The sequence below is a fragment of the Melitaea cinxia genome, chromosome 14 (assembly GCF_905220565.1).
Source record: "Melitaea cinxia chromosome 14, ilMelCinx1.1, whole genome shotgun sequence".
Lineage (NCBI taxonomy): Eukaryota > Metazoa > Arthropoda > Insecta > Lepidoptera > Nymphalidae > Melitaea > Melitaea cinxia.
Window position 1 is genome coordinate 71,400 of NC_059407.1, and position 25,051 is coordinate 96,450.

General features: G+C 47.9%; 2 protein-coding genes across 2 annotated transcripts; both read left to right on the forward strand.

Moving 5' to 3' along the window:
- The first annotated feature begins 395 nt into the window (after positions 1-395).
- Positions 396-19,453, forward strand: LOC123659490 (fatty acid synthase). Its single transcript, XM_045594704.1, has 20 exons — positions 396-561; positions 2,845-3,611; positions 3,717-3,947; positions 4,029-4,346; positions 5,002-5,311; positions 5,403-5,596; positions 5,683-5,911; positions 7,189-7,670; positions 7,748-8,692; positions 8,789-9,616; positions 9,722-9,855; positions 15,002-15,422; positions 15,501-15,688; positions 15,770-15,912; positions 15,984-16,304; positions 16,521-16,925; positions 16,996-17,324; positions 17,897-18,127; positions 18,512-18,676; positions 18,992-19,453. The coding sequence occupies exons 1-20, from the start codon at positions 396-398 to the stop codon at positions 19,346-19,348; spliced, it is 7,164 nt and encodes a 2,387-aa protein (XP_045450660.1). The 3' UTR covers positions 19,349-19,453.
- A 3,322-nt stretch (positions 19,454-22,775) lies between these two features.
- Positions 22,776-23,978, forward strand: LOC123659801. Its single transcript, XM_045594973.1, has one exon. The coding sequence runs from the start codon at positions 22,776-22,778 to the stop codon at positions 23,976-23,978; it is 1,203 nt and encodes a 400-aa protein (XP_045450929.1).
- The last annotated feature ends 1,073 nt before the right edge of the window (positions 23,979-25,051 follow it).

Sequence of the window (25,051 nt, forward strand, 5' to 3'; positions counted from 1 at the left end):
ACTGCGTAATCTCGTCTAGCTTCTAACGAATAGAAGTTCGACGTGATAGAGAGTGAGAAGGTAGAATCATCGACCTTCGTCGTCCTTGCGTGCGATAACACGGAGTCTCATGGAAACGTAAGGCGGGTCGCGACCCCGCTATCGCGCTCTTTTAACCGTACGTCGCGCGGCCGCAGCTTCATTTACCGCGAGCATTTCTTTGCGAGCGGCTCGCCCGTCGCTCCACTCTAACGATACCGACCACTACGCGCTGAAGTCCGGCCTCCTACTCGCGGTGAGAGGACGTCGACCCTCAGACTTGATGCTCCGAGCTTGACCGAGACGAGCTGCGGCAACTAACAGTTTGTTTGGGTTACAGGTAATTAACACGGTGAAGATCACAACGGAAGGTCAAGATGCCGGGTGCGGTGATGAACGGAAGCCGAGCGGGGGACGCGGACGACATCGTGTTGACGGGGTTGTCGGGCCGCCTGCCCGAATCCAATAACATCGAGGAGTTCGCACAGCAGCTCTTCGACGGTGTCGACCTGGTCACAGCCGACGGCCGGCGCTGGACTCCCGGTAAGAACGATTCCTTCAGAGAGTAGACGTGCGTGCGTGTAGTGCAACAATAGCGGCCAGTAGCCAGGCGCGATGTGTATTGTAGTGTAATTCAGCCGGATCGTGACCGCGAGCCGATGTTCTCAGCACAGTAAGGGCTTCTCTTATTCAATTTATATTTGTCATTGTTCGTTGATTGCCGAGATTAAATTTTTATGGAAGGAAGACATTTACTCGACTAAGCTAACAATTGTTTTCGACTGTTCTTATTTTTCTAAAATTAAAACAACTCAAATAATATATTTTTCAAATAAAGTATTCAGTTAGACAACTACATTTTTACATCCAATAACGTTTAGTTCGTTGTTAAAACTGCGAAAAGTATAATCGTGTAATCTATTTGAGATTTGCAACTGTTTGGATGATGTAATAACTTCGTTTATCTAAAGAGCGTGATATATTTCTACTTAAAACGGATTTTATTTTTCTTGTAGTAAGCTATTCCTAATGTTGCTTCATTATCTTTACACTTTATTTTTAAAATTTAAAAAATTTATTTTCCTGCTAAGACGCTGTAATATTGCAAATAAATGCAGCAAAATCTTTGTAAATAAGACGTTAGACGCACAACCGTGACGCCAGTACGAGGATACCCACGCTACTATTTCCGTAATCGCAATAATTCCGTAGTTATTTCGCTCGCGAGCATTGTCGCAATTTCCTTAAAATCCGAAACAAAAAATAATATCAAATGTTATGTAATTATAATAGAACCGTAACACAAATAAACACGTTCACCGCGACCGCGGATAACTCGCTGGTCAATAGGAACGAGTCAGTCCCGTTCAAAACATGGCAATCCTTCGATCTATCCTTAAAATTGTTTACATTAAACAAGCATAAAAGTTTATTTTTCGCACGGGCATCCTCATTGAGTCATCTTTCAACGTGATAAGGACCAAAACAAGACGGTGGTTCGCTTGGAGGTTTACAGGAAAAGTGTTTGTTCGTTTGCGAAATTCAGCGCGGATTGAACATTATTTAATTGTTATATTTAGTTTGTATAAATAAATTGTTACATTAAAGTTTAATGATTAAACCGTTAGCGTAGTATTTGTCGTAAACGAGCGCTAGTTTTAGTTGGTAAAGCCGTTTAAGCGTTCGAGACGTGTATATACAAATATGTGTTTACTACTAATATTTACAAAGTAATTTTGTTTTTCTGATTCCGACCCGTGACGGCTCGATATTGATCAATGTGCTGTCCGCTGGCAGCGTCTCGTCTCGTTAAGACCATGCAGTCAATTGTGGAGGTTCGCGTGCGACGTTAAGTCCTGCGACGGCAACCGTTCGGGGCGCTGTGTTCACTCGTCAACGTATTGATGTATCGATTGTCTTCGCTCGCATTGCACGCCACATAACCGTCTAGCTCGGGAACACAGTCAACACCTAGAATGTTTATGTCAACAAAATAAAACAAATAACTTATAATTTCAAACAATTGTAAAACAAAATAATTCAAAGCAGTTGAACTTACTTTTAATCATACATCATATCTTACTTCGCGGATTCCAAATAAATTGATTGCATCTTAAAGTATTAATTAGGACACGGTTACAGAGATACAATTTGAATGTAATAAATTACGTAATAAATTAATGCAATAATTTAAGTTTTTATAGACAATACTTGAGTTTTTTAAAAGAAACAAGGCAAAAGAAAAAAGCGTGTTTCTTTCTTTCTAAAAGTATAATACAAAATTGGACTATTGTTGCCTTATGATATCTATAATCTCCATATTATATGTAGTAACATTTAGAATACAAGTAAGTCAACAAATCATGGCTTCTTAAGTAGAGCAATTCATTAAAAAATAAGTAAAAAATAAGTTTATATAACAATAGTATAAAAAGTAACTTAGTACAAGCGTATAAACGACAGCGACACACACAAGAAAGCAATCTTACCCACTTGCCATAATTACGTATTTCAGTTCGTTTAACTTTACGCTATACCTACCTACGACCCATGGCCGCTCTTGATAGTCTAGTTATCTCTGATTGTGCCTACTGGTGAAGGGATTTCGAACTTACCTGTAAATTAAATCAGAAATCGATTAATTATTGAAACCTGCAGTTAAACAGTTTCTTACAATGTCATTACTATCTATAGGGTATATATTATCTATGTCGATGATCTCCATACTTATCTGTGGCAGTGGATCTAGATACTAATAATTAAATACAATTAAGTTATGCGATTTTTTTTTTAAGATTTTTTAATAACAAAAAATGTTTCCACTAGGTTTACACGGTCTACCGGAGCGCAACGGTAAACTAAAAGACATCACACATTTCGATGCCACGTTCTTCGGCGTGCACGCGAAGCAGGCGCATCTCATGGACCCGCAGCTGCGCCTGCTGCTGGAGTTGACCCACGAGGCCGTCGTAGACGCCGGCTTCAACCCCGCTGAGCTGCGCGGCTCACGCACCGGCGTCTACGTCGGCGTCTCAAACTCCGAGAGCGAGGAGCTCTGGACCAGCGACCCCGAAAAGATCAACGGGTACGCGCTCACCGGCTGCTGCCGCGCCATGTTTCCCAACCGCATCTCGTACACGTTCGACCTGAAGGGCCCCTCGTACGCCATCGACACGGCCTGCTCGAGCTCCATGTTCGCGCTGGCGCAAGCCGTGGCCGCCATGCGCGCCGGCCAGTGCGACGCGGCCGTGGTGGCCGGCTCCAACCTGTGCCTGAAGCCGGCCACGTCGCTCAACTTCCACCGCCTGAGCATGCTGTCGCCGGAGGGCCGCTGCGCCGCCTTCGACGCGGCCGGGCGCGGCTACGTGCGCTCGGAGGCCGTGGTGGCCGTGCTGCTGCAGCGCCGCGCCGCCGCCCGCCGCGTCTACGCCACGGTGCGCGGCGCGCGCATGAACACGGACGGCGCCAAGGAGCAGGGCATCACCTTCCCCTCGGGCCGCGTGCAGCGCGCGCTGGCCGAGGAGACCTTCGCCGAGGCGGGCCTGAGGCCGCAGGACGTGGTCTACGTGGAGGCTCACGGGACTGGCACGAAGGTAAAATTTACAGATTGTCGAGAACTTGTGAGAGTCTTAGTGAAAATAATTCAAATCGTTGCCCTCGTCACACGTATTAACGATATAAATATATGTCCGTTTTAGGTCGGCGATCCTCAAGAGGTAAACGCGATAGCCGACTTTTTCTGCAAGGATCGCGAAAGTCCGCTGCTACTGGGGTCGGTCAAGTCGAACATGGGACACTCGGAGCCCGCCTCGGGACTCTGCTCCATCGCCAAGGTCGTGGTGGCGATGGAACGCGGCTGCATCCCTGCCAATTTGCATTACAAGGAGCCCAATCCCGACATACCGGCGCTGAGCGACGGTCGCATAAAGGTGAGGGATGATTGTCTACGATCGTTTTCACGCTTGCGATCGATCTAACGAAAAGAAAGACTCAGAACCGTCCGTCCGCAGGTCGTCGACCGCAACACGCCGTTCGAGGGCGGGCTCGTGGCCGTGAACTCGTTCGGCTTCGGCGGCGCCAACGCGCACATCATCCTGGAGTCGGAGCGCAGTGGGCGGCCCGCGCCGGCCTCCTACGCGGTGCCGCGCCTGGTGCTGGCGGCCGGCCGCACGGAGGAGGCGGCGCGCGAGCTGCTGGCGCTGGCCGCCGAGCACCCGCGCGACGCCGAGCTGCACGCGCTGCTGGACGCCGTGCACGCGCACCACCTGCCCGGCCACGCCTTCCGCGGGTTCCGCCTGCTGGCCGAGCCGCCCGTGGAGGAGATCGTGGTGAGTGCGCGCCCGACACTGAGCCCGTGGCGCGGGACGGTGAGGGGGGAGCATACGTACTAGAGATGTGAAATTTCGATTAATATACAATTAAAAAAAAGGCATGCAAAAATTTCCAAAGAAAATTTTAATTTATGAAAAAAGATTAATTTATGGGGCGACAAACTTTCTAACAATCATAAAATACGTCACTGAGTCAGTGGCGTAGCGTATTTGGGGCGGCAGGGGCGGCCCGCCCTGGGCAGCTCTTCTTATGGGGCGGCAAAATTTAACAATACTTAAATTATAAAAATATTTAATAAATATTTGAACCATTTTATACTTTTTGTAGCGACTGGCAACGTCTATACTTGTGGGAATTCCCGTTTATGACTAATAATCAGCGAGAATGACTTCTATTACACATAGAGTGTAAGAGATAGCTTTATAAACTTTTTATTTAAAATATAAACTGTCAAATTTAAAATAATGATGACTGTTCTTGCCAAAAAGTTCTCTAAAATAATTAATGTAATGTATAGTATACATAAAATTGAAATACCTAAATAAGAGGGCGGCAAAAAAAATTTTCGCCCCGGGCAGCCGACAACCACGCTACGCCACTGCACTGAGTGCGCGCCCCCGTCCGCTGACCTTGTCCTATCCTGTCGCGCAGGAGGTGGAGAGCGGCCCGCCGCGGCCCGTGTGGTTCGTGTTCGCGGGCATGGGCTCGCAGTGGCCGGGCATGGGCCGCGCGCTCATGCGCCTGCCCGTGTTCGCGGCCAGCGTGCAGCGCTCGGCGGCGGCGCTGAAGCCGCACGGCATCGACCTGCTGCACGTGCTCACGGACGCGCCGGACACCGCCTTCGATGACGTCATCGTGTCGTTCGTGTCGATCGCCGCGGTGCAGGTCGCTCTCGTCGACGTCCTGCGCGCCGTCGGCGTTCAACCGGACGGAATCGTCGGACACTCCGTTGGCGAAATAGGTGACGTATTGCGAATGATCGATGTCGGCTTTGTTACATGTATTTTTAATTCAAATCTCGCTGACCGAGCTCTCCGCTACTGTCTCCGCAGGTTGCGCGTACGCCGACGACACTCTGACGGCGGAACAGGCCGTGCTCGCCGCGTACTGGCGGGGCCGCAGCATCGTGGACGCGAAACTATCCGCCGGTGCCATGGCCGCCGTCGGTCTCTCCTGGGAGCAGTGCGTGGAGCGCTGCCCGCCCGACGTGGTCCCCGCCTGCCACAACGCCGCAGACAGCGTCACGGTGCGTACGGCCTGCTCGACTCTCGGACTACCCGATAATGTATATAAACATAGTTAAATATAATAAAGTCGAGGATCGTCGAACAGATATCGGGTCCGGTGGAGTCGGTGGAGAAGTTCGTGGCGACGCTGGCGGCGGAGGGCGTGTTCGCGCGGCGCGTCAACAGCTCGGGCGTGGCGTTCCACAGCAAGTACATCGCCACCGCCGCGCCGCTGCTGCGCCGCAGCCTCGAGCGCGTCATCCCGCAGCCCAAGCCGCGCTCGCCGCGCTGGGTGTCGTCCTCGCTGCCCAAGGACCAGTGGAACTCCGACATCGGTGAGAAATCCCGACTCCTATCTTGAAACAAAACGCTAGCCGTCACGGGTTCGATCCCCGCACAATCGTTCGTATTGGCCGTATAGATGTTTGTCACGGTTTGACAAAACTAGTGTATTGTGTCTTCGGACCCACACGACACACGGCAAAAAATTCTATCGGTGGGCTGTTCCGTTTATTGCGTTTATTTATTAATTAAATAATTAATTAATTTATTTAAAGGCATCTGACCTATATCATCATTATTAATTGCATCTCTATTCAACAACTATTAAAATGTGGGTAGACGCGAATTGACGGATGAAGAGAATAAAACGACGCTTCGCAAATCATCATACACAATATAATCACTAATTATAATTCGTTTTACAATTGTTCAAAGTTCTTAATAGTTCTTCAATAACAATTAACAATCACACAGAGACACTCCACCGAACACTTAATGTACCGATACGATGTGAATTGAGAGACCGTTGACAAGCGTATAATGTCTCACGTCCGTCTCGACTCACCCGCTCAAGATCACTAGCGCCCGTGGTTGTGTCAGAGTTCCGAAACGTCACTCTAAAAATGTCTATGCGCCGTCATATTCATTATTTCCTTTATTGATAAATGTGTTGTTTGTAAGAAATTTAATTGTATGTGTTTGTTTATTTTGTTTGTTTCCCAAATAAACAATATAAAAATAAAAATTTGTCAATACTAGCGCTGTCATACGCAATTAGAAAGGAATTTATAAACAACAGATGTAACGATCGCGCCACCTAGCACATCGTTCGATAGTCATCTACCCTCATTTATTATATTACTCGAATTGTTCTGACGTGTATAAAACGAACGATGTCACCTCGGCTAAGGCAGTCTTGGCTCTGGCTTGGCACGATACATTTGTTGTATCCTGCTAGTAGCTTAACCTAGACTCATTCGATAATTAATTAATTGTTACATATTATGGCGGATAACTCGAGCAGTGAAGGTGAGCGTTGATACGTATCCCAAAGGAGATCTCCTTAAACCTACACCTGGGTCGCAAGTCCTAGGCACTGCTCTGAGTTACTCCCTCCGCCACACGATAGACACGTGTTCGGTGGACGTTACAATTTTGTTATAATCATTTTAAGTACTACCTACATAGTATTGTAAAGAGTGCGAGTATAACCTACGCCCGTGCCTTGCAAATATAGAAAAGGAGCTTCCAATTCAGTCGAAAGACTACAAATTAATAAAAATGAATCTACGACATCGTCCGAATACACGGCCGTCGTTACTGTCCGCAGCTAAGTTGAGCGACGCCGCGTACCACGTGAACAACCTGCTGTCGCCCGTGCGCTTCGCGGAGGCCGTGCGCGAGATCCCCGAGCGCGCCGTGCTGGTGGAGGTGGCGCCGCACGCGCTGCTGCAGGCCGTGCTGAAGCGCGCGCGGCCGGCGCCCGGCGCCGCGCACGTGCCGCTGGTGCGCCGCGACGCGCCCGACGCCGCGCTGCACGTGCTGGCGGCGCTGGGCCGCCTGTTCGCCGCGGGCGCCCGGCCGCGCGCCGGCGCGCTGTACCCGCCCGTGCCGTGGCCCGTGTCGCGCGGCACGCCGGCGCTGGCCTCGCGCGTGCGCTGGGACCACTCCGTCGAGTGGAGCGTGGCCGACTTCGGCCTCGTGCGCTCCGGCGAGAACGTCATCGAGTACGACCTCTCGCGCGCCGACGACGCCTTCGTCGCGGGACACAACATCGACGGCCGGATCCTCTTCCCGGCCACCGGATACCTGGTAACGATCGATTTCTCTCTCGAATGTGACGGACAGATTTTTGTTGGTATAGATGTGACGAGTCATTTGTTCCTCAGACGCTCGTCTGGAGGACCGTGGCGAAGCTGCACAACAGAAAAGTCGAAGAGACCCCGGTGCTATTCGAGAACGTTCAGTTCAAGCGCGCGACTATCATGTCGCCGGACGCTCCGACCCGGTTCCTCATTAACGTGCTGGAGGGCTCGGGCGAGTTCGAGGTGTGCGAGGGCGGCAGCGTCGCCGTGACCGGCAGCGTGCGCGTGCCCGAGCGCGCGGCCGCCGAGCGCCTGCCCGCGCGCGCGCCCGCGCCGTCCGAGCCCGAGCTGCTGCCGCTCGCCACCGACGATGTGTACAAGGAGCTGCGCCTGCGCGGCTACTTCTACGGCGGCGTCTTCCGCGGCATCCGCTCCTCCGACCCGCGCGGCACGGCCGGCGAGCTCGCCTGGGACGACAACTGGATCTCGTTCATGGACACGATGCTGCAGTTCGGCATCATCGGCGTCGACACGCGGGAGCTCTACCTGCCGACGCGCCTGCAGCGCGCGCTCATCGACCCGGCCGCGCACGCCGCCGCCGTGGCCGCCGCCGCCGGCGGGACCGTGCCCGTGCAGATGCATCGCGATGTCGACACCATCTCCGCCGGCGGAGTCGAATTCCGGGGCGTAAAGACGAGTCTCGCGCCGCGCCGCGCTAACGTTCAGGCGGCGCCGAAGCTCGAGAAGTACGTGTTCCTGCCGTACGACAACGCGACGGTGGGCACGGAGGACACCTCGCGGTCGAAGCGCGACGCGCTCATCGTGAGCATGCAGCTGATGGCGGAGAACGTCGGCGCGCTGAAGATGAAAGTAGTAGAAGCGGCGCTGGACCGCTCGCCCGAGGCGCTGCTGACGCCGCTGGTGGTGGCCGCGCTGGAGGCGGAGCCCGTGGCGCGCGTGGAGGCCAGCCTGGCCGCCGGTGCACAGACCGCACCATACGCGGCCGCGATGCAGTCTCACGACGTCAAGGTACGGCCCGTTCTTATCGTTTAAAATAGTATTTTGTTATAATATTCTATATTCTTAAGTATAACACGCTATATTATACACACGTGTCGGTTACAGGTCACGACTAAAGACGCTCGGAGCGGTCCGCCGGACTCCGATTGCCATCTGGTGATAGCGGCGGACGTGCTGACGAGGCACGGAGCGGGCGTGCTCGCGAACCTGGCCGCCGCGCTGGGCGACGCCGGCCACGTGCTGCTGGAAGAGCCGCACGGCGCGCTGGACGAGCGCGGCGCCGCCGAGGCCGTGCGGGCCGCCGGGCTGGCCGCGGTGTCGCGCCAGGTGGCCGCCAACTGCGAGTACCTGCTGCTGCGGCGCGCGCCCGAGCCGCCCGCCCCGGCCGTCGTCGTGGAGGTCACGGAGGACGACAAGTACGCGTGGGTGGAGACGTTGCGCGACGCCTTGAAGCGCGCCGAGAGCGAGCCGATGCGCGTGTACGTAGTGTCGCGCGCGGCCAGCGCCGGCGTGCTCGGCCTGGCCACGTGCCTGCGCGGCGAGCCCGGCGGGCGCGCGCTGCGCGTGTTCTACCTGCCCAACGCCAAGGAGCCGTTCGCGCCCGACGCGCCGGCCTACGCGGCGCAGGTGCGGCGCGACCTGGCCGTGAACGTGCTGCGCGCCGGCGTGTGGGGCTCGTACCGCCACCTGCCGCTGTCGGACACGGCGGACGCGCAGCTGCAGGTGGAGCACGCCTACGTCAACACGCTGACGCGCGGCGACCTGGCGTCGCTGCGCTGGATCGAGAGCGAGCTGCGGTTCGCGCACGCGCGGCCCGCGCCGCCGCGCGCCGAACTGTGCCGCGTGTACTACGCGCCGCTCAACTTCCGCGACATCATGCTGGCCACCGGCAAGCTGCCGCCCGACGCGCTGCCCGGGAACCTCGCCGGCCAGGTGCGTGTCGGCCGCGCCGGGCTCGATATTATCCGTCTAGATTACGTCATTTTTTTTTTAATATAAAGTAAATTTCGACTTCGTTGAAACGATCGTCTTTTGCAGGAGTGTATTCTGGGTCTCGAGTTCAGCGGACGGTCGTCGGACGGGAAGAGAGTCATGGGTATGGTGGCGGCGAAGGGACTTGCGACGACGGTCATGGCCGATAAAGGATTCCTATGGGAAGTTCCGACCGCATGGTGAGTTTATTTCATTAAAAAATTTGAAACAGTTATTTTTGATAACTTGTTGTTTTTGTTTTCGAAAGTATGAGGAATTAAATATTTTGAATTACTAAGTTTAGTTTAAAGTTCGTATATACGGTTTTTAATATAGTACGTGACCCGTTTTAACAATTTTTTAATCCCCTGCCGCCCTTTGTGACCAGCCGTAGTATTTGCTAAGACCCCTCCTCCCTTATGTAATTTATTTATTTATTTAACCCCAACAATACACTGACAATAGACAGTTATAATCATAACAAAAGATCTTAAAAGCTAAGTATTATTTATCTTAATTATAGACCGTGTTACACTCCTATTAATTTAAACACGTAACAAACAATAATAATTAAAATACATTAAAAAGCAATTCTAAAGTAGTTCAATAAAGTCCCGATAAATTGGCCATACAGTTGAAATGATAAACAGTTTATGAAATGTGTATGGTACAGTCTATGGTTGAGTGAGAGATGACATGTGAGGGAAGGTTACGAGGGAAACCAAACCCAATGAAAGTCGATCTAACACTAAATTTATTAAGATTATTTTGAGTATATATAGGCAGAAGTACAGACGTCATTTGACGTCATTCGTAGCAAACAAATATCAATTTCATTAGAAATCTGCATAAGAAAAATAACAATTTCGTAATAAATCAGCTAAATTAAAGAGGTTACTAATTAGCAAAACAATCATATTGCTCAATGTGCGTTGACCCGTACATCCTGCCGACTCAAAGAAGAAAGATAATTTTGATATTAAAATCTACAATAACAATAATAACAATACAATTAAAATTTAAGTACCTAGATTTAAATAACTTATATAATAATCATCACTGCACTACTCTTTAATTGGTATGTCCAGTCGAACGAATCGCGGTCGCGCGCTCGGGGGAGCAGGGGCCTCCTGGTCTTCGTTCTTATCTGCTGCAACTGGAACTGCGGTCGTGGAGACGTCTTTCACAGCACTGCTCTGTATAATTTTGTTTCTGCGATATCGCATGGTCCCGTACAGACATCCCGCAACAATAATAGACCCTAATGTATACTGAGTGATGCGTTTTCCTGCTCCTTGAGGTTAATGATCTGAGACTTCATCCGGCGCCACAAGTCTTCATGATCCTCGGGTGTAAACAGTTGGAAATCCGAAGTATTTATTATGGAATTTAATATTGAATAATCGGCTGGGATCGGTATGTTTTCTTGGACCTTAACTTGGCTCATGTAACTATTTTGAGTGAATATAGAGAAGGTGTCACCTTTTATTGTACAACCTTGACCGATTTGTAAAAGGCCATTCCCGGTCAGTGTTGTCAATACAACTCCAGTGTCAATGCAAAATATGCGCACTGTGCATTTCCCACAGCAGGAATAAAGCCACATGTTATTGTTATGTAACTTGACCCAGCGCACGCGACATGGTGCCTCCTTTGTTTTACATATTGTTGTATTGTGTATACTCAAGTTACACATTCCGCTGGTTATTTGTAATTCGTATATCGGCTTATCGAGAGCGCATAATAATTTGTTTGTCTGTATGTGGACACAATTTTCTACATCTGATTCTGTCAAGATGAGTAGTAAGTCCTTTTGTAGATTGAATGCAATGTATGGTGCGATAAATTCTACGTTATAATGCTGCTGAGGAAGGGTTATTACTCTATCCAGTTCAAAATTTTCCTTAATTACCAAAGGAATCTTGATTTCGATTATCAAATAAGAAGAACCAATGTCGCCGTTGACCTTCATTAACTTATAAAGTTCTTTAAAATCGTTTTTATCGGCAGGCAAAGTCAGGTCATTCGGTATATGTCGGTATATGATATTTAATTGTTCTTCCAATTATTCAGGCAGCAAAAATGATTGTCTAAATGACCGTTTGCGAGGCTTGTTAAAGAGTTTATAACGCTTTCTTGCAAGTGTCGTAGGTTTGATATAATCATAGCTGAGACTGAGGATGACAAAATGTGTAATTCATTGTTAGCTATCTTCTCAGTTCGATTACTAGCAAAAGAAAGATTCGTTAGACATTTCTGTAGTATTCCGAATTGCTTGTTTAATATTTCTTCATTCCTCTGAAGAATGTTATATTGCGCTTCTATGACACTTGTTTGATTTTTTAATAAGGCTCGTAGAAGGTCCTCGTTTACAGAAAATTTGGTTTTGTTTTTTTCATATTTCTTATTGCTTTTCACATATTTCTTAGTAGTCTTAGTACTATCCTGTCTATTCAGGACACAGGAGGACACTTGATATTTTTGTGGAGTTTGAGTATTCAGCTGGGTTGATGACCCACTGGACATGTCAGTCAGCGCGTTTGTAGACTGCTTATTAATGTTTATAGCATAGGCGTCATGTAACATTGTGTTATGACTCTTTTTACATAGTTTGCATTTTTTCATTGACGTACATAAATTCTTGTTATGTGTGTACAAGCAATTATGACAAAGGTTAAAATCTTCGATAATTCGATAACGTTCGCCCGGTGTTAATTTGATAAACCTTTCGCATTTGTATAAGGGATGTTTCTTGTCACAAATCGGGCAATTTGACATGTATGTCGCAACGCTTTGATATTCTTTATTTATTAATTTTCCATACCGATGTTCTTTTTGAAATTGAGGCTTGTAAGTCTTGTTATTAACTGATTTTTGTTGATTATATTTTTTGAATGATGACAACATTTCTCTATCTCTTATGCCGCTTGGTTCTAAAGCGATGAATTTGCTCTCTAAGAAGTCCATTAGCTCCGAGAGTGAAGGTAATTCTCGTGGCATTTTCCGGGCTTCCTTGTAGTCGTTATAGGTGACTGTATCCAGCTTTTTTGTAATAATATGAACTAGTAATGGGTCCCAGGTACTTGTATCGATACCCAGGTTTTTAATAGCGTAGATACATTCCATTGACGTGTCGTAAATACGTCTAATCTCGTACGCGGATTGTTTTTGAGCGGCTGGCTGATTAATAAAGATTTCGATTTGTTTAGTAAATAACAATTGTGGATTGTTATATCTGTGTGTCAACAATTCCCACGCTGTGTCGTAGTTGTCCGCTGAGATAGTTAGATGTTGGATGATTCGTTCAGCATCTCCTCGTAATTTGCTCTTTAGGTGTTGCATCTTCTGAGTTTTTGTAATCAAATTGTTATTATGAATACTTTCTACGTATAAGTCATAAAACGTAGGCCATTGCGTATATTTGCCTGTAAATGTAGGCAAGTCGATCTGTGGTGTCGATTTTTCGTGATGAATGGTCGATGTGAGTTTAAGATTCAACGCCCTTTTGATTGACTTATATGAATCTTCGTAGGCGTAAAACTCACTATCGTACTGGGTATCCGATCCTTGTAGGATATTATCTATTTGCAAGTGCAAAGCGTCTATTGCGTTCCAGCGCGTTTGTATGTTGCGTAACTCGTCTTCCAGCTCCCATTTGTCTTGGATTTCATCTACTTTCAAGCGATTTATTTGTCGATGAAAAGCTCTGAAGTTTGTTCTTTGGAGTGACATTAATTCTGTTGCCTGACCTCGATCGGTCGGTGAGGTCTTAGTGGCATTTGAACTTGTTGGCAATGTGAGTCTTGGCTGCAGCTTTGGTGTTGTCGGAATCGCAGGTGATTCCAGTGGTTTGCCAGCTCCTGGTGTCGGTGACACAGAAGTCTCCCTTGCTGGCGAAAATGACGCTACCTTGATGCGTACAGAATCAAAGTACTCTCTTGCCTGTACGTATTGATTTTCTTTAAAATAAGGATCAGTATCGTTATGGTAGAGCGACAACCGTTGGTCGTTACCTTGGAACTCGGCCCATAATTTGTCAAGGACATCGAGTCGCTCGTCCAAGTATTTACGGGTCTTCCGGGATACGGAATCTTTGTTTAAGTTTCTCTCTATCTTTTTTATTGCTTCGACAATTTCTTGTTGTCGTTGCAGGATATTTTCCATATTAATTTTTTAATGCTGACGTTGATGTAAAATTGATAGGACCGTCTTCAGGGGTCCAGGCCAATCTCTCAGTGGATAGTGCGACCTTGATTGCGCCTTCTCAATTTAACTGGTGGAACCCGCTTCTGGGAAGCCAGTCAACCGATTCGCAGTCACACAAATTCCACGTGAGCGTTGTGGCCACTGTATGTGGACTCTCCAAATGTCGATGGAAATCCGTAGAGTTTATAGTCTTGATTGACTGTTTTCTTGAGTGATTTCTCGAAGAAATATTTGTTTTTTTTTTTCTCGAAGGATCAACACGACTGTATGTATCCTCGAAGTAAGACTGTTGTCTTCTAGCTTGCAGGTTCAGAATAACTGCGCAGCTTGTCAGCAGCAAGGCTGTATTCTCGAAGGACCAAAAAACTGTATGATCCTCGAAGTAAGACTGTTGTCTTGTAGAAAGTAATCTCGAAGGACCAAAAAACTGTATGATCCTCGAAGAAAGACTGTTGTCTTGAAGAAAGTAATCTCGAAGAACCAAAAAACTGTATGATCCTCGAAGAAAGACTGTTGTCAGATTATAGAAAGCTTGTATTTTGCTTGAAGTTGCTGTATTATCTTCCAAACGTCGATGGAAATCCACAGCTTGTCAACAGCAAGGCTGTATTCTCGAAGGACCAAAAAACTGTATGGTACAGTCTATGGTTGAGTGAGAGATGACATGTGAGGGAAGGTTATGAGGGAAACCAAACCCAATGAAAGTCGATCTAACACTAAATTTATTAAGATTATTTTGTGTATATATAGGCAGAAGTACAGACGTCATTTGACGTCATTCGTAGCAAACAAATATCAATTTCATTAGAAATCTGCATAAGAAAAATAACAATTTCGTAATAAATCAGCTAAATTAAAGAGGTTACTAATTAGCAAAACAATCATATTGCTCAATGTGCGTTGACCCGTACAAAATGATTTGATTACAAAATTAAATTAACATTAATGAATAAATCGCTGTTATTTTAAAACTCAACAGTATAACCTAAAATGGGTAATTGAAAATCTATTTACGTAAATAATTTTTTTTATTATTATTAGAGAATATAAAACATTAAAGGAACTATGGCATGCAATTGTATAAGACATCAGCAATTATATATTTAAAGATTGATAAATGACGGTGTGCCCGGGCCGCAGGTCGCTGGAGGAGGCGGCCACGGTGCCCGTCGCGTACGCCACGGCCTACTACGCGCTGTGCGTGCGCGGGCGCATGCGGCGCGGCGAGGCCGTGCTGGTGCACGCGGGCTCGGGCGGCGTGGGGCAGGCCGCCATCGCCATCGCGCTGCACGCGGGCTGCGCCGTCTACACCACGGTGGGCACGCCCGACAAGCGCGCCTTCCTGCGCGCGCGCTTCCCGGCGCTGCCCGACGAGCACATCGGCAGCTCGCGCGACACGTCCTTCGAGCAGCTGGTGCAGCGCCGCACGCGCGGCCGCGGCGTCGACCTGGTGCTCAACTCGCTGGCCGGCGACAAGCTGCTGGCCTCCGTGCGCTGCCTGGCCGACGGCGGCCGCTTCCTCGAGATCGGCAAGCTCGACCTCTCCAACAACACGGCGCTGGTGAGTGCGCGTCGGTGACGAACGTCGTTCCGTTCGTCGTTAGCGGGATTCGTTCGTGACTCGCTTCTCTCTTCGCAGGGAATGGCGATCTTCCTCAAGAACACGACCTTCCACGGCATCCTGCTGGACGCGCTGTTCGATGCGGGCTCCGAGAGCGAGGAGAAGCGGGAGGTCGTCCGCTGCCTGACGGAGGGCATCGCGAACGGGGCCGTGCGCCCGCTACCCTCCACCGTGTACACCGATCAGCAGCTGGAGCAGGCCTTCAGGTCGGTCGCCGTGCAGTCTCGTCATTTTCGGAGTCACACGCCACACTATCCGGACGATCGCTCACAGAGCCTCTTCTGCAGGTACATGGCGACGGGCAAGCACATCGGCAAGGTGCTGCTGCGCGTGCGCGAGGAGGAGGCGGGCGGCGCGCGGCCGGCGCACAAGCTGGTGGCCGCCATCCCGCGCACCTACCTGCACCCCGGCAAGAGCTACGTGCTCGTCGGTCGGTACCCCGACGGTCGCCATCTGCGGTCGCGCGCGAGCGATGGTTTCTCTAGCGTCTCGTGTTCGCAGGCGGCCTGGGCGGCTTCGGCCTGGAGCTGGGGCAGTGGCTGGTGGTGCGCGGCGCCACGGCGCTGGTGTTCAACTCGCGCAGCGGCGTGCGCACGGGCTACCAGTCGTGGTGCGTCCGGCGCTGGCGCGAGGCGGGCGTGCGCGTGGCCGTGTCGACGGCGGACGCGGCCACGCCGGCCGGCGCGCGCGCGCTGCTGCGGGAGGCGGCGGCGCTGGCGCCCGTGGGCGGCGTGTTCAACCTGGCCGCCGTGCTGCGGGACGCCTTCCTCGAGAACCTCACGCCGGACGACTTCCGCGCCGTCGCGCGGCCCAAGATCGACGGTAACGTCACTGGACAGTTTGTTTCGGATGAGTTTCCCTATATCGCCTCCGATACCGTAAGCTTGCTCGCAAACGCTTCGTATTGTGATTGTTTGTTTAGAAAGAAAATGCCCTCGTAGTTTTTTTCTGAAATTCTTATGTAGTGAGCTCCTGTATCACGGATTTGTAATTTATTAATTGTTTCATAATCGCTTTATAATCTTCTTTTTCTTACAGCAACAAAGGCTCTCGATGCCGCCTCTCGTGAAATGGCCCCGGAACTAGATTACTTCGTCGTGTTCTCGTCCGTGTCCTGCGGCCGCGGCAACCCCGGCCAGAGCAACTACGGGCTCGCCAACTCCGCCATGGAGCGCATTGTGGAGCAGCGGCAGGCGGACGGGCTGCCCGGCCTGGCCGTGCAGTGGGGAGCCATCGGCGACGTCGGCCTCATCATGGCCATGGGCGGCGACGACGCCGTGGTGGGCGGCACGTTGCCGCAGCGCATCTCGTCGTGCATGGAGGCGCTGGGCGCGCTGCTGGCGCGGCCGCACGCCGTGGCCGCGTCCATGGTGCTGGCCGACAAGCGGCGCGCCGCCGCGCAGCCGCAGCAGGACCTCGTGCACGCCGTCGCCAACATCCTCGGTGCGTGTCGCCCTGTGTCCGGCCGCCCACTCGTCGCGAAGACCGCTCTAACCGTACCTTACTCCTGCAGGTATCAAGGACCCGAGCAAGGTGTCGGACACGACGAACCTCGCCGAGTTGGGAATGGACTCTCTAATGGGCGCTGAAATAAAACAGACGCTGGAGCGCGGTTTTGACGTCATCCTGGGCGTGCAGGAGATCAGAGGCCTCACGTTCGCCAAGCTGCGCACCCTCGGCGGCGAGAGCAACGTTACAGAGGCCGGCGCGGCCGCTGCCACCGAGCCCCCGCCCGGAGCCGAGCTGGTGGAGCTCGCCACGCAAGGGGAGCTCATGCCCAAGCAGGTGGTCGTCAAGCTGCCGAGCGCGGCCACGTCCGACGACGTGCCGCCCGTCTTCATGGTGAGTCCTCGCGAAGTACTATCGTCCCGTCGTAACTAGTCTGTGTGTGTTGTGTGTGTGTGTAGTGATGCCGCTATCGTAATGTAGATTTATCGGAGATACAATCAGTGTATTGACGAGGCTCAAGCAACCGGGAGCGAATAAATAATAATTGTGTTTGCTGGCAAACGTAAATAAACCTACTTCAATTAAATTTACAAGTAATACGTAGACGTACGTACGGTAGACGAAAAAATAGTCAAGTAAATACGTCGTTAAAAACTTATTCGGATTTTCGAGGATTTCCTTCGATTTCTCTGGGATCCCATCATCAGATCCTGGTTCCCTTATCATGGTACCACACTTCGGATATCTCCTTTTCAACAAAAAAAGAATTATCAAAATTGGTTCACAAAAGACGAAGTTATCCCCGAACATACATTTAAAAAAATCTAATACTATTATACGAGTTGCTCGTATAATAATAGTAATTATACTTTTTCTGTTCCTTTTACTAGAAATCTCAAAATAAAGACTATATTTGCGTTTCTCTCCAACAAGAAATGCCTTATAAGCTCGTGGCGCCCCCGCAGGTGCACCCCATCGAGGGCGTGGTGGCGGGGCTGCGCGCGCTGGCGGCCGGCGTGCGCGCGCCCGTGCTGGGCCTGCAGTGCACGCGCGCCGCGCCGCTGGCCGACATGGCGGCGCTGGCGCGCTTCTACGTGGCGCACGTGCGCGCGCTGCAGCCGCGCCCGCCCTACACGCTGCTGGGCTACTCCTTCGGCGCCGGCGTGGCCTTCGAGATGGCGCTGCAGCTCGAGCAGGTTCCGTCTTACCGTTACACTTACGACTATACTAGACTTCGCTTATTTTATACGAAATTTTATTTATATTACTTCATTATTTTTTCTGGCAATTATAAAATCGATTGTAGGATTTTATTTTATATGTGAATACCGTAGCTTAGAAAGGAAATTTTACTTGGCGCAGTCGGAAACATTTGATAACAATTTATTATTCCTTCTCGTCTTCATAGAAAATTTCTTACTTGTTAATATTCGTATTAAAAAATGTAATGTTATTAATATTTCCTTCTCATATTTGTTACAATCTTACCATTTATTATTATTATTTCACCTCGGACACATCATTAACACAATATCACATGTTAAAAAATATTAAATAAAATCCTCCGACAACAACGACAGGCGGGTTGCGAGACGCGGCTGGTGCTAGTAGACGGGTCGCCGGCCTACGTGGCGACTCACACCACGCGTAGCACGAAGAAGCGCGCCGCCAGGACAACGCACACCGACGAGGCCGACGCGCTCACCTACTTCATCCAGCTGTTCAAGGAGGTTGACGTTGCGAAGGTGAGTTTCGCGCCTCGGAAGCCGCGGAGAGTCGGTCCGGCGTCGGCTGAGCTTCTTTTATATACAATTAGGTCGGTAAATAAGCGTACGGCTCAGACGCCATCGAAACCAGAACCATCACAAGCGCGTGTCCCACCCTATCCCTAAACCCCCCAGGAATTCTAGTCACCTTACCTGTTCACCGTAAGAATGCAGCACTGCTTGAAAGAAATATTATTTAGCCGTGATCTTCTGTAAGATCGAGGTACTGCCCCAGTTAAACAGTGCGCAGGATATTTCCCCGCGCCCTACCGTACTGACGGCGCCCCTGCGCAGGTCTCGGCGGAGCTGGAGAGGCTGGGCGGCTGGGAGCAGCGCGTGCAGCGCGCCACGGAGCTGCTGGCGGGCGCGGCGCCGCCGGACGCGGACGCGCTGGGCGCCGCCGCCGCCGCCTTCTACCGCAAGCTGGTGGTGGCCGACTCGTACCGCCCGGCCGGCAAGCTGCGCGGGCCCGTCACGCTGTTCCGCGCCAGCGACAACTACGTGGCGCTGGCCGACGACTACGGGCTGGGCGCCGTGTGCACCGGCCCGCTCACCACGCGCCAGCTGCCCGGCACGCACCGCTCCATCCTGACGGGCGACGCGGCCGCCGCCATCGCCGCGCACCTCTCCGAGCTGCTGGAGCAGCACTAGCGCGCCGCCGGTGCTCCTCGGCGGAAACGGACTTTTTGACTGACTACCTTGCTGTACGTGATCGCGAGTGGGAGCCGTCGAGTCGGTCGCGAGCCGGTTCGCGAGCGTCGCATCGAGTACATAGGCTTATGTATCGCGACATATGTATCTCCGCGGCCGCGCGGTCGATTATAACGTAGATGTAAAATGCGACTACGTACGTAGACGTAGAAATGTAATTTTTCGTGATGGCCTCCACTCGGAAGTGAACCTTATTGTCCACGCCTCATCGCTTTAAACGAATCTAAAACTATGTATATATCGACGGGTGCAAAGTAAAAAAAGTTAACTACAATTTTGAGATTTTTTTTTATTGCAGTAACTAACTAAAAACTTTATATTTTACAACATGGCAAAATAAAAAATACAAATATCACCCCATTTCTTGTACTTTTGTCAAGTAAAAGAAGACAACTACTGCTGTTTTGTAAAATTACACGACGTACATGCGTTCAACTACCACCTGGCCGCTTTTACGCAGTCCGCACGGGGGGCGCACGTTCATTCCTATTGTGTCATCAGTCAGATGTCATGTGCTTCGCCGGCCGGCAACAATGTTTGTTTGTTTTGGTTTTTTCCGTATTAAGGTTTGTGTGAAAGTGTTATCATAATAATAAACCATTTGAATAGATCACAATAGACATGGAAAGACGTTTTTGGAAATTTTTGGAATTGGAAAAGTCATACTTATAAATATATGAAACATCTTTATTAAAGCCAGATTTATTAATTCCTATGTAGAAACGACCAAGTGGTAGTTAACTCAGTTGTCATATTTTTAAGCACAATGTAGAGGCAGACAACTGCAATATCTCGTAAATTAAACATAATTAGATGAAATGAAATATACAATTGTTTGTCTTTCTAAAAAATATAGCAGTGATGAAAATTTCAACAAATTTGGTTTGAAATTGACAAAATGGGAGCACTTTTTCCTATTTTGCGCTCTCCTGAAAAGTTGCTATTTTGTATATAACTCTTTTTACTTTGCACCCGTCGATATGCGAAAAGATTCCGCCGGGTGTGACAGTTGTTTTGACATATGACATAATCTAAGTGCAATGGCCTCTATTAAACTAAGCGGGGTAATCAGTAGAATTTTTAACTGTAGATTAAATTATTACATACAGTAGAGCCTGGCTCGTCGCTTGTGATACGAAACATTCCGGTACGCGACGCACCGGCGCTCGTGCCAGTCGCAGTTGCGCGACAGTAGTGCGACGGTAGTGCGACAGTCGCGGGCGTCGGTGCGCCGAGCGCTTCTTGTTAGTGTAAGTAGGTGTAAGTAGTTAGTTCCCGAGTGTGGTTGTTGTGGTAATTTATTTATTACAGAACTAGCGCAAGTGCTCTGTGATTAAAAATACATTATTTTTGACAACGTTGTTTTATTTATCGTATCCGAGATATTAATCCTAACTAGGAGATTAAATTTTATACTACTATGTTCTGAGATTGGGACAATATATTATACTTGTGTTATATTAACGGCTGAAACGATTTTATGCATGTATCCTGAGAAAGCTACTATTTCAAGATTATAATATCGACTATGAGTCTAAATAGCCGAACAGCGCGACTAGAAAAAAAGTCAGGCTCAACTAGATCATGTGTCTAGACCGGATCAGGATAGAATGAAGCATGCTAGGTCCGGCAAGCTCTATCAGGACTAGGTCGGCGCTCTAGCCAATTAAGCTATGGAACGATATACCCACTGGATCGAAATTTTTGATATGATGATTTTTATATTCGGTTTAAGCGAACCGTGGCGCCGTCTATAGTGAGCTCTTTACAGAAACCCGTAACTATTCAAATTTTAATATACTTAATTGGCTAGAGCGCCGACACGGTCAGTCGGAGACGCGGGTTCGAATCCCGCTGGAGCGGTCAATTTTTGATATGATATTCAAAAAAATGTTTAGAATTCCTAATGTGAGGGTAACACCAAAGAGCAACACGGAGGGGAGTAGCCATGTACAGGCGTTCCTCTCTGTCAAGGTATAAGGCCAAATGGCCATATGCAAACAATAAAACTAGTTGCCGCCGCACTGATCACTAGACTAAATCTAGTTGCGCGATTGAATCAACGTCCTTCGAAAAATGCCAAATTTTTCTGTTTTTTGCTGCAAAAAAAGATTTGCCACGTCAAATTTACTATAAAATGGCGTTACCTTTCATACGTAAGTATTTTTTAATCACATTATTACTTGTATACTTCTTTTAAACCTTTTTTAAACTTAAAAATTACAAATATTATCGTTCGTGTTGACTCGATTTGTTTACCAACACAGGCCGCTCGCCCGCATACAATATGCGGATCAGTCGAGCAACTGATCGGAGTCTATTTCCGAGAAGTCACTGTCGCCGAGCGATAGTGTTGTTACCGGTTTGTTTGTAGATGGTTATCGAAAAAAATGGCAAAGGCAAAAGAGGAGACAGACATTTTTGAGATTTTGATTTATTTAAAATATTATATTGCTATCTTTTTTAAATAAACGTAGTTATATAATAAAATTGCATTAAATTAAATATAATACACGTATTATGAGTATTAATATATTTTACTAGAATTACTTAATGTGAACTTCCACCATAATGTTTTATATAAAAATTTGGCAGGTTTTCTAAAAATCCAAATTTAACGGATACATGGAAAAAAATAGTAATAACAGTATAACCTGGACGCCCACAAAAAATAGTGTAATTTGTTCAGATCATATCAATACCACTAACTTTTAAGTGTTGACGAACAATAGCAGGATTAGTCGAGGGCACCAAACCAACACTAACGCCACACTGTTTTTGTCCCGTAAGTTTTTTTTTTTGTCTCATGTACAAATTAATCAAGATATGGTTCACCTTAGTCATAGTAGTGAAATGAAGCTTAGATTTATCAACTTTGAAAATGAACAATGTCCATCCTTTCAGAGTCATCAACAAATCATTAAATCTAGCAGATGACAAGCTATCATCTTATGATGCCATTAGTGTTACGCTCCCTACTCCCGATTCGTTGACATCACCGTGTACATCATCAACTCCTCAAAATATATGTTAACTTTAAATCGTTTATTGTAAAATGGCATTGTTTGGCACAACAACGTTGCACCAAACGTATTGTGACATAACTATAATAGTTAGACATAGGCTGTCGCGACACTTTTTAACTGACTTCCAAAAAGGGGAGGTTCTCAATTCGACTGTATTTTTTTATGTATGTTACTTCAGAACTTTTGACTGGGTGAACCGATTTTGATGATTTTAAATTTAACAGAAAGCTGATGTTTATCATGTGGTCGCGTTTAAATTTCATCGAGATCTGATAACAACATTTTGAGTAACCTTTGATAACGCGTATGTACTTGCTTTCATTTGTAATAAAATGGACATTATGGATGAGGAGAGTATCAGCCGTATATGTGTCACGGCGTTCTCTCAAAATGATATTGTGACTGCGAAACGGTTACTGTATGAATCGTTATCGAAGCAGATAAAGATCAGAAAACGTGATGGAAAGACTGTAAGAGATATTGATGACATCCTCTGTACGCTGAAAGAAGCTGATCCAGAAGTCCTACCGATCTTCGTCGCACGGGAGTTGCAAAAACTACCCCCAGTTCTTTTCGACCATGTCGATGTTACACAAATTCTCAAGGACTTAGTGAAGATGCGTCAGGATCTCAACAATATTTCTCAGTACTATGCAAGTAAGGAGGATTTTAATAAACTGAAACATGACATTGAAACGCTGAAAGGTGCCTCGGTTGCAAATAATCTCTCTAGAAACATAAATCCGAAGAGGGGAGCTTGTATGTTACAAAGTTTCGAATGTAACAGTGGTCCCATGGGGTTGCAGCCTTTCAGCAATGAGAAGGACATTTGTGAGGGTCCCTGCTCATTATCACCGAGCAGAAAAAACCGTTATAAAAATCATCATCCCGAAGAGGGTAGTATTGAAAACAAATCATCGACCAAACAAATGAATAACGGTGCGTCACCGGCTGACTTCGTCGAGTCAGCTGTGAGCGGATCGCTCGAAGAGGTAAACAAACCAAAGCTTACGCCGAGCGAGCGCATGACTCATGCGTTGAATGTTCCTGCGCCTACAATACCGTCAGACGGGCCGTTCTACAATGACTGCAAGCCGCAGGATAGAAAATCTTACTCTAAAGTTTTGGAACAGGGCGAATGGAAGCCTCAAGAAGAAAATAAGCAATGGATATTGGTACAAAAAAAAAGATTGAAAAATCGATTTGTTAGTAACAAAGGGAAAGCCGTTGTCGAATCAAATGTAAATTTTAAAGCGGCGGATATACGAATACCGTTGTATATTTATAACATAGCGAAAGATGTGACGAAAGACGATATTCTAAATTATGTAAAAAATAAGACGGAAGTCTCTGTTGATTTGGAGAAAGTTATTATGAAAATCCCAAAAGATTATGATGCATACAAAGTCTATGTGCCTAAAAGTAAAATAGCATATTTTTTAAGAGATGAATTTTGGCCGGAAGGGGTGGCATTTAGACGCTTTATAGACTTCAAAGGAAGACACCGAAGTGGTCAAATGCCCAGGACTACCTTTAATCAATAATGGATGTTACAACTAAAATAATTAGTTTCAACTGTAAGAATGTACAGCGGTCTGTTACTTGTGTGAGGTCTCTCTGCCGGGATGCTGACATAATTGCTTTACAAGAGACATGGCTCCTACCACATGATCTTCACTTTCTGGGAAATATAGATGAGGACTTCGCGTTTACTGGAAAATCAGCGGTAGACACTTCACAGGGTATTCTCCGTGGAAGACCGTACGGTGGGGTGGCACTATTGTGGAGGAAGTCTGCGTTCCCGCGTGTGTCGGTAGTTGAGTGTCATAGTGTGCGTTTAGCGGCTGTTAAAATACACCTCGACAGTGGTAAGTCGATGCTAGTGATTACTGTGTATATGCCTACGGACTCGGCGGTGAACCTTGTTGATTTCACGGACTGTATGGGTGAAATAAGTGCCTTAGTGGAGACAAACAACATCGAATCTGTTTTTATACTTGGGGACTTCAACGCACACCCCGGTGAGCAGTTCTCACTAGAACTTTTAAATTTTTGTAACGAAAACATGTGGTCGTGTGTAGATATGGAACTATTACCTAGCAATACCTATACATATGTTAGTGACTCACACGGCTCTCGCAGGTGGCTCGACCATTGTATTGTTACTAGTGCCGCACGGTATTCTGTACTTAATGCATCTGTTTTGAATCATGATGTTTACTGGTCTGATCACTTTCCCTTATTAATTGAATGTAACATAAGCAAGATTCAGTGTAAAATTGTGGCCCCCACACAATATTTTAATCAAATAAAATGGGGTGAAAGGGACAGTGATCAAATACAGATATATACTGATAGTTGTAATAGTAAATTACGCTTAATAGACCTTCCGGCGGATTTTTGTGGATGCAATGATAAAAAGTGTTCAAATGTCGATCATAAAATTAAAATAACAGCTATGTATAATAAGATTGTATGTATTCTGAGGGAGTCGGCAGCATGTAGCTATGTCGATAAAAAAGTGACGAGGCATAAGTGCATAGCGGGCTGGAATATGCACGTTAGTAGCGCTCACAAGGAGGCTCGGTTTTGGTATCAGTCTTGGTTATTGTATGGT

Coding starts and splice junctions, on each gene's coding strand:
- LOC123659801 (XM_045594973.1), top strand. CDS start 22,776: ATGGATGAGGAGAGTATCAGCCGTATATGTGTCACGGCGTTCTCTCAA.
- LOC123659490 (XM_045594704.1), top strand. CDS start 396: ATGCCGGGTGCGGTGATGAACGGAAGCCGAGCGGGGGACGCGGACGAC. Junction 9,856..15,001: donor TGGGAAGTTCCGACCGCATG/GTGAGTTTATTT, acceptor CCCGGGCCGCAG/GTCGCTGGAGGAGGCGGCCA. Junction 16,926..16,995: donor CGCCGTCGCCAACATCCTCG/GTGCGTGTCGCC, acceptor TTACTCCTGCAG/GTATCAAGGACCCGAGCAAG.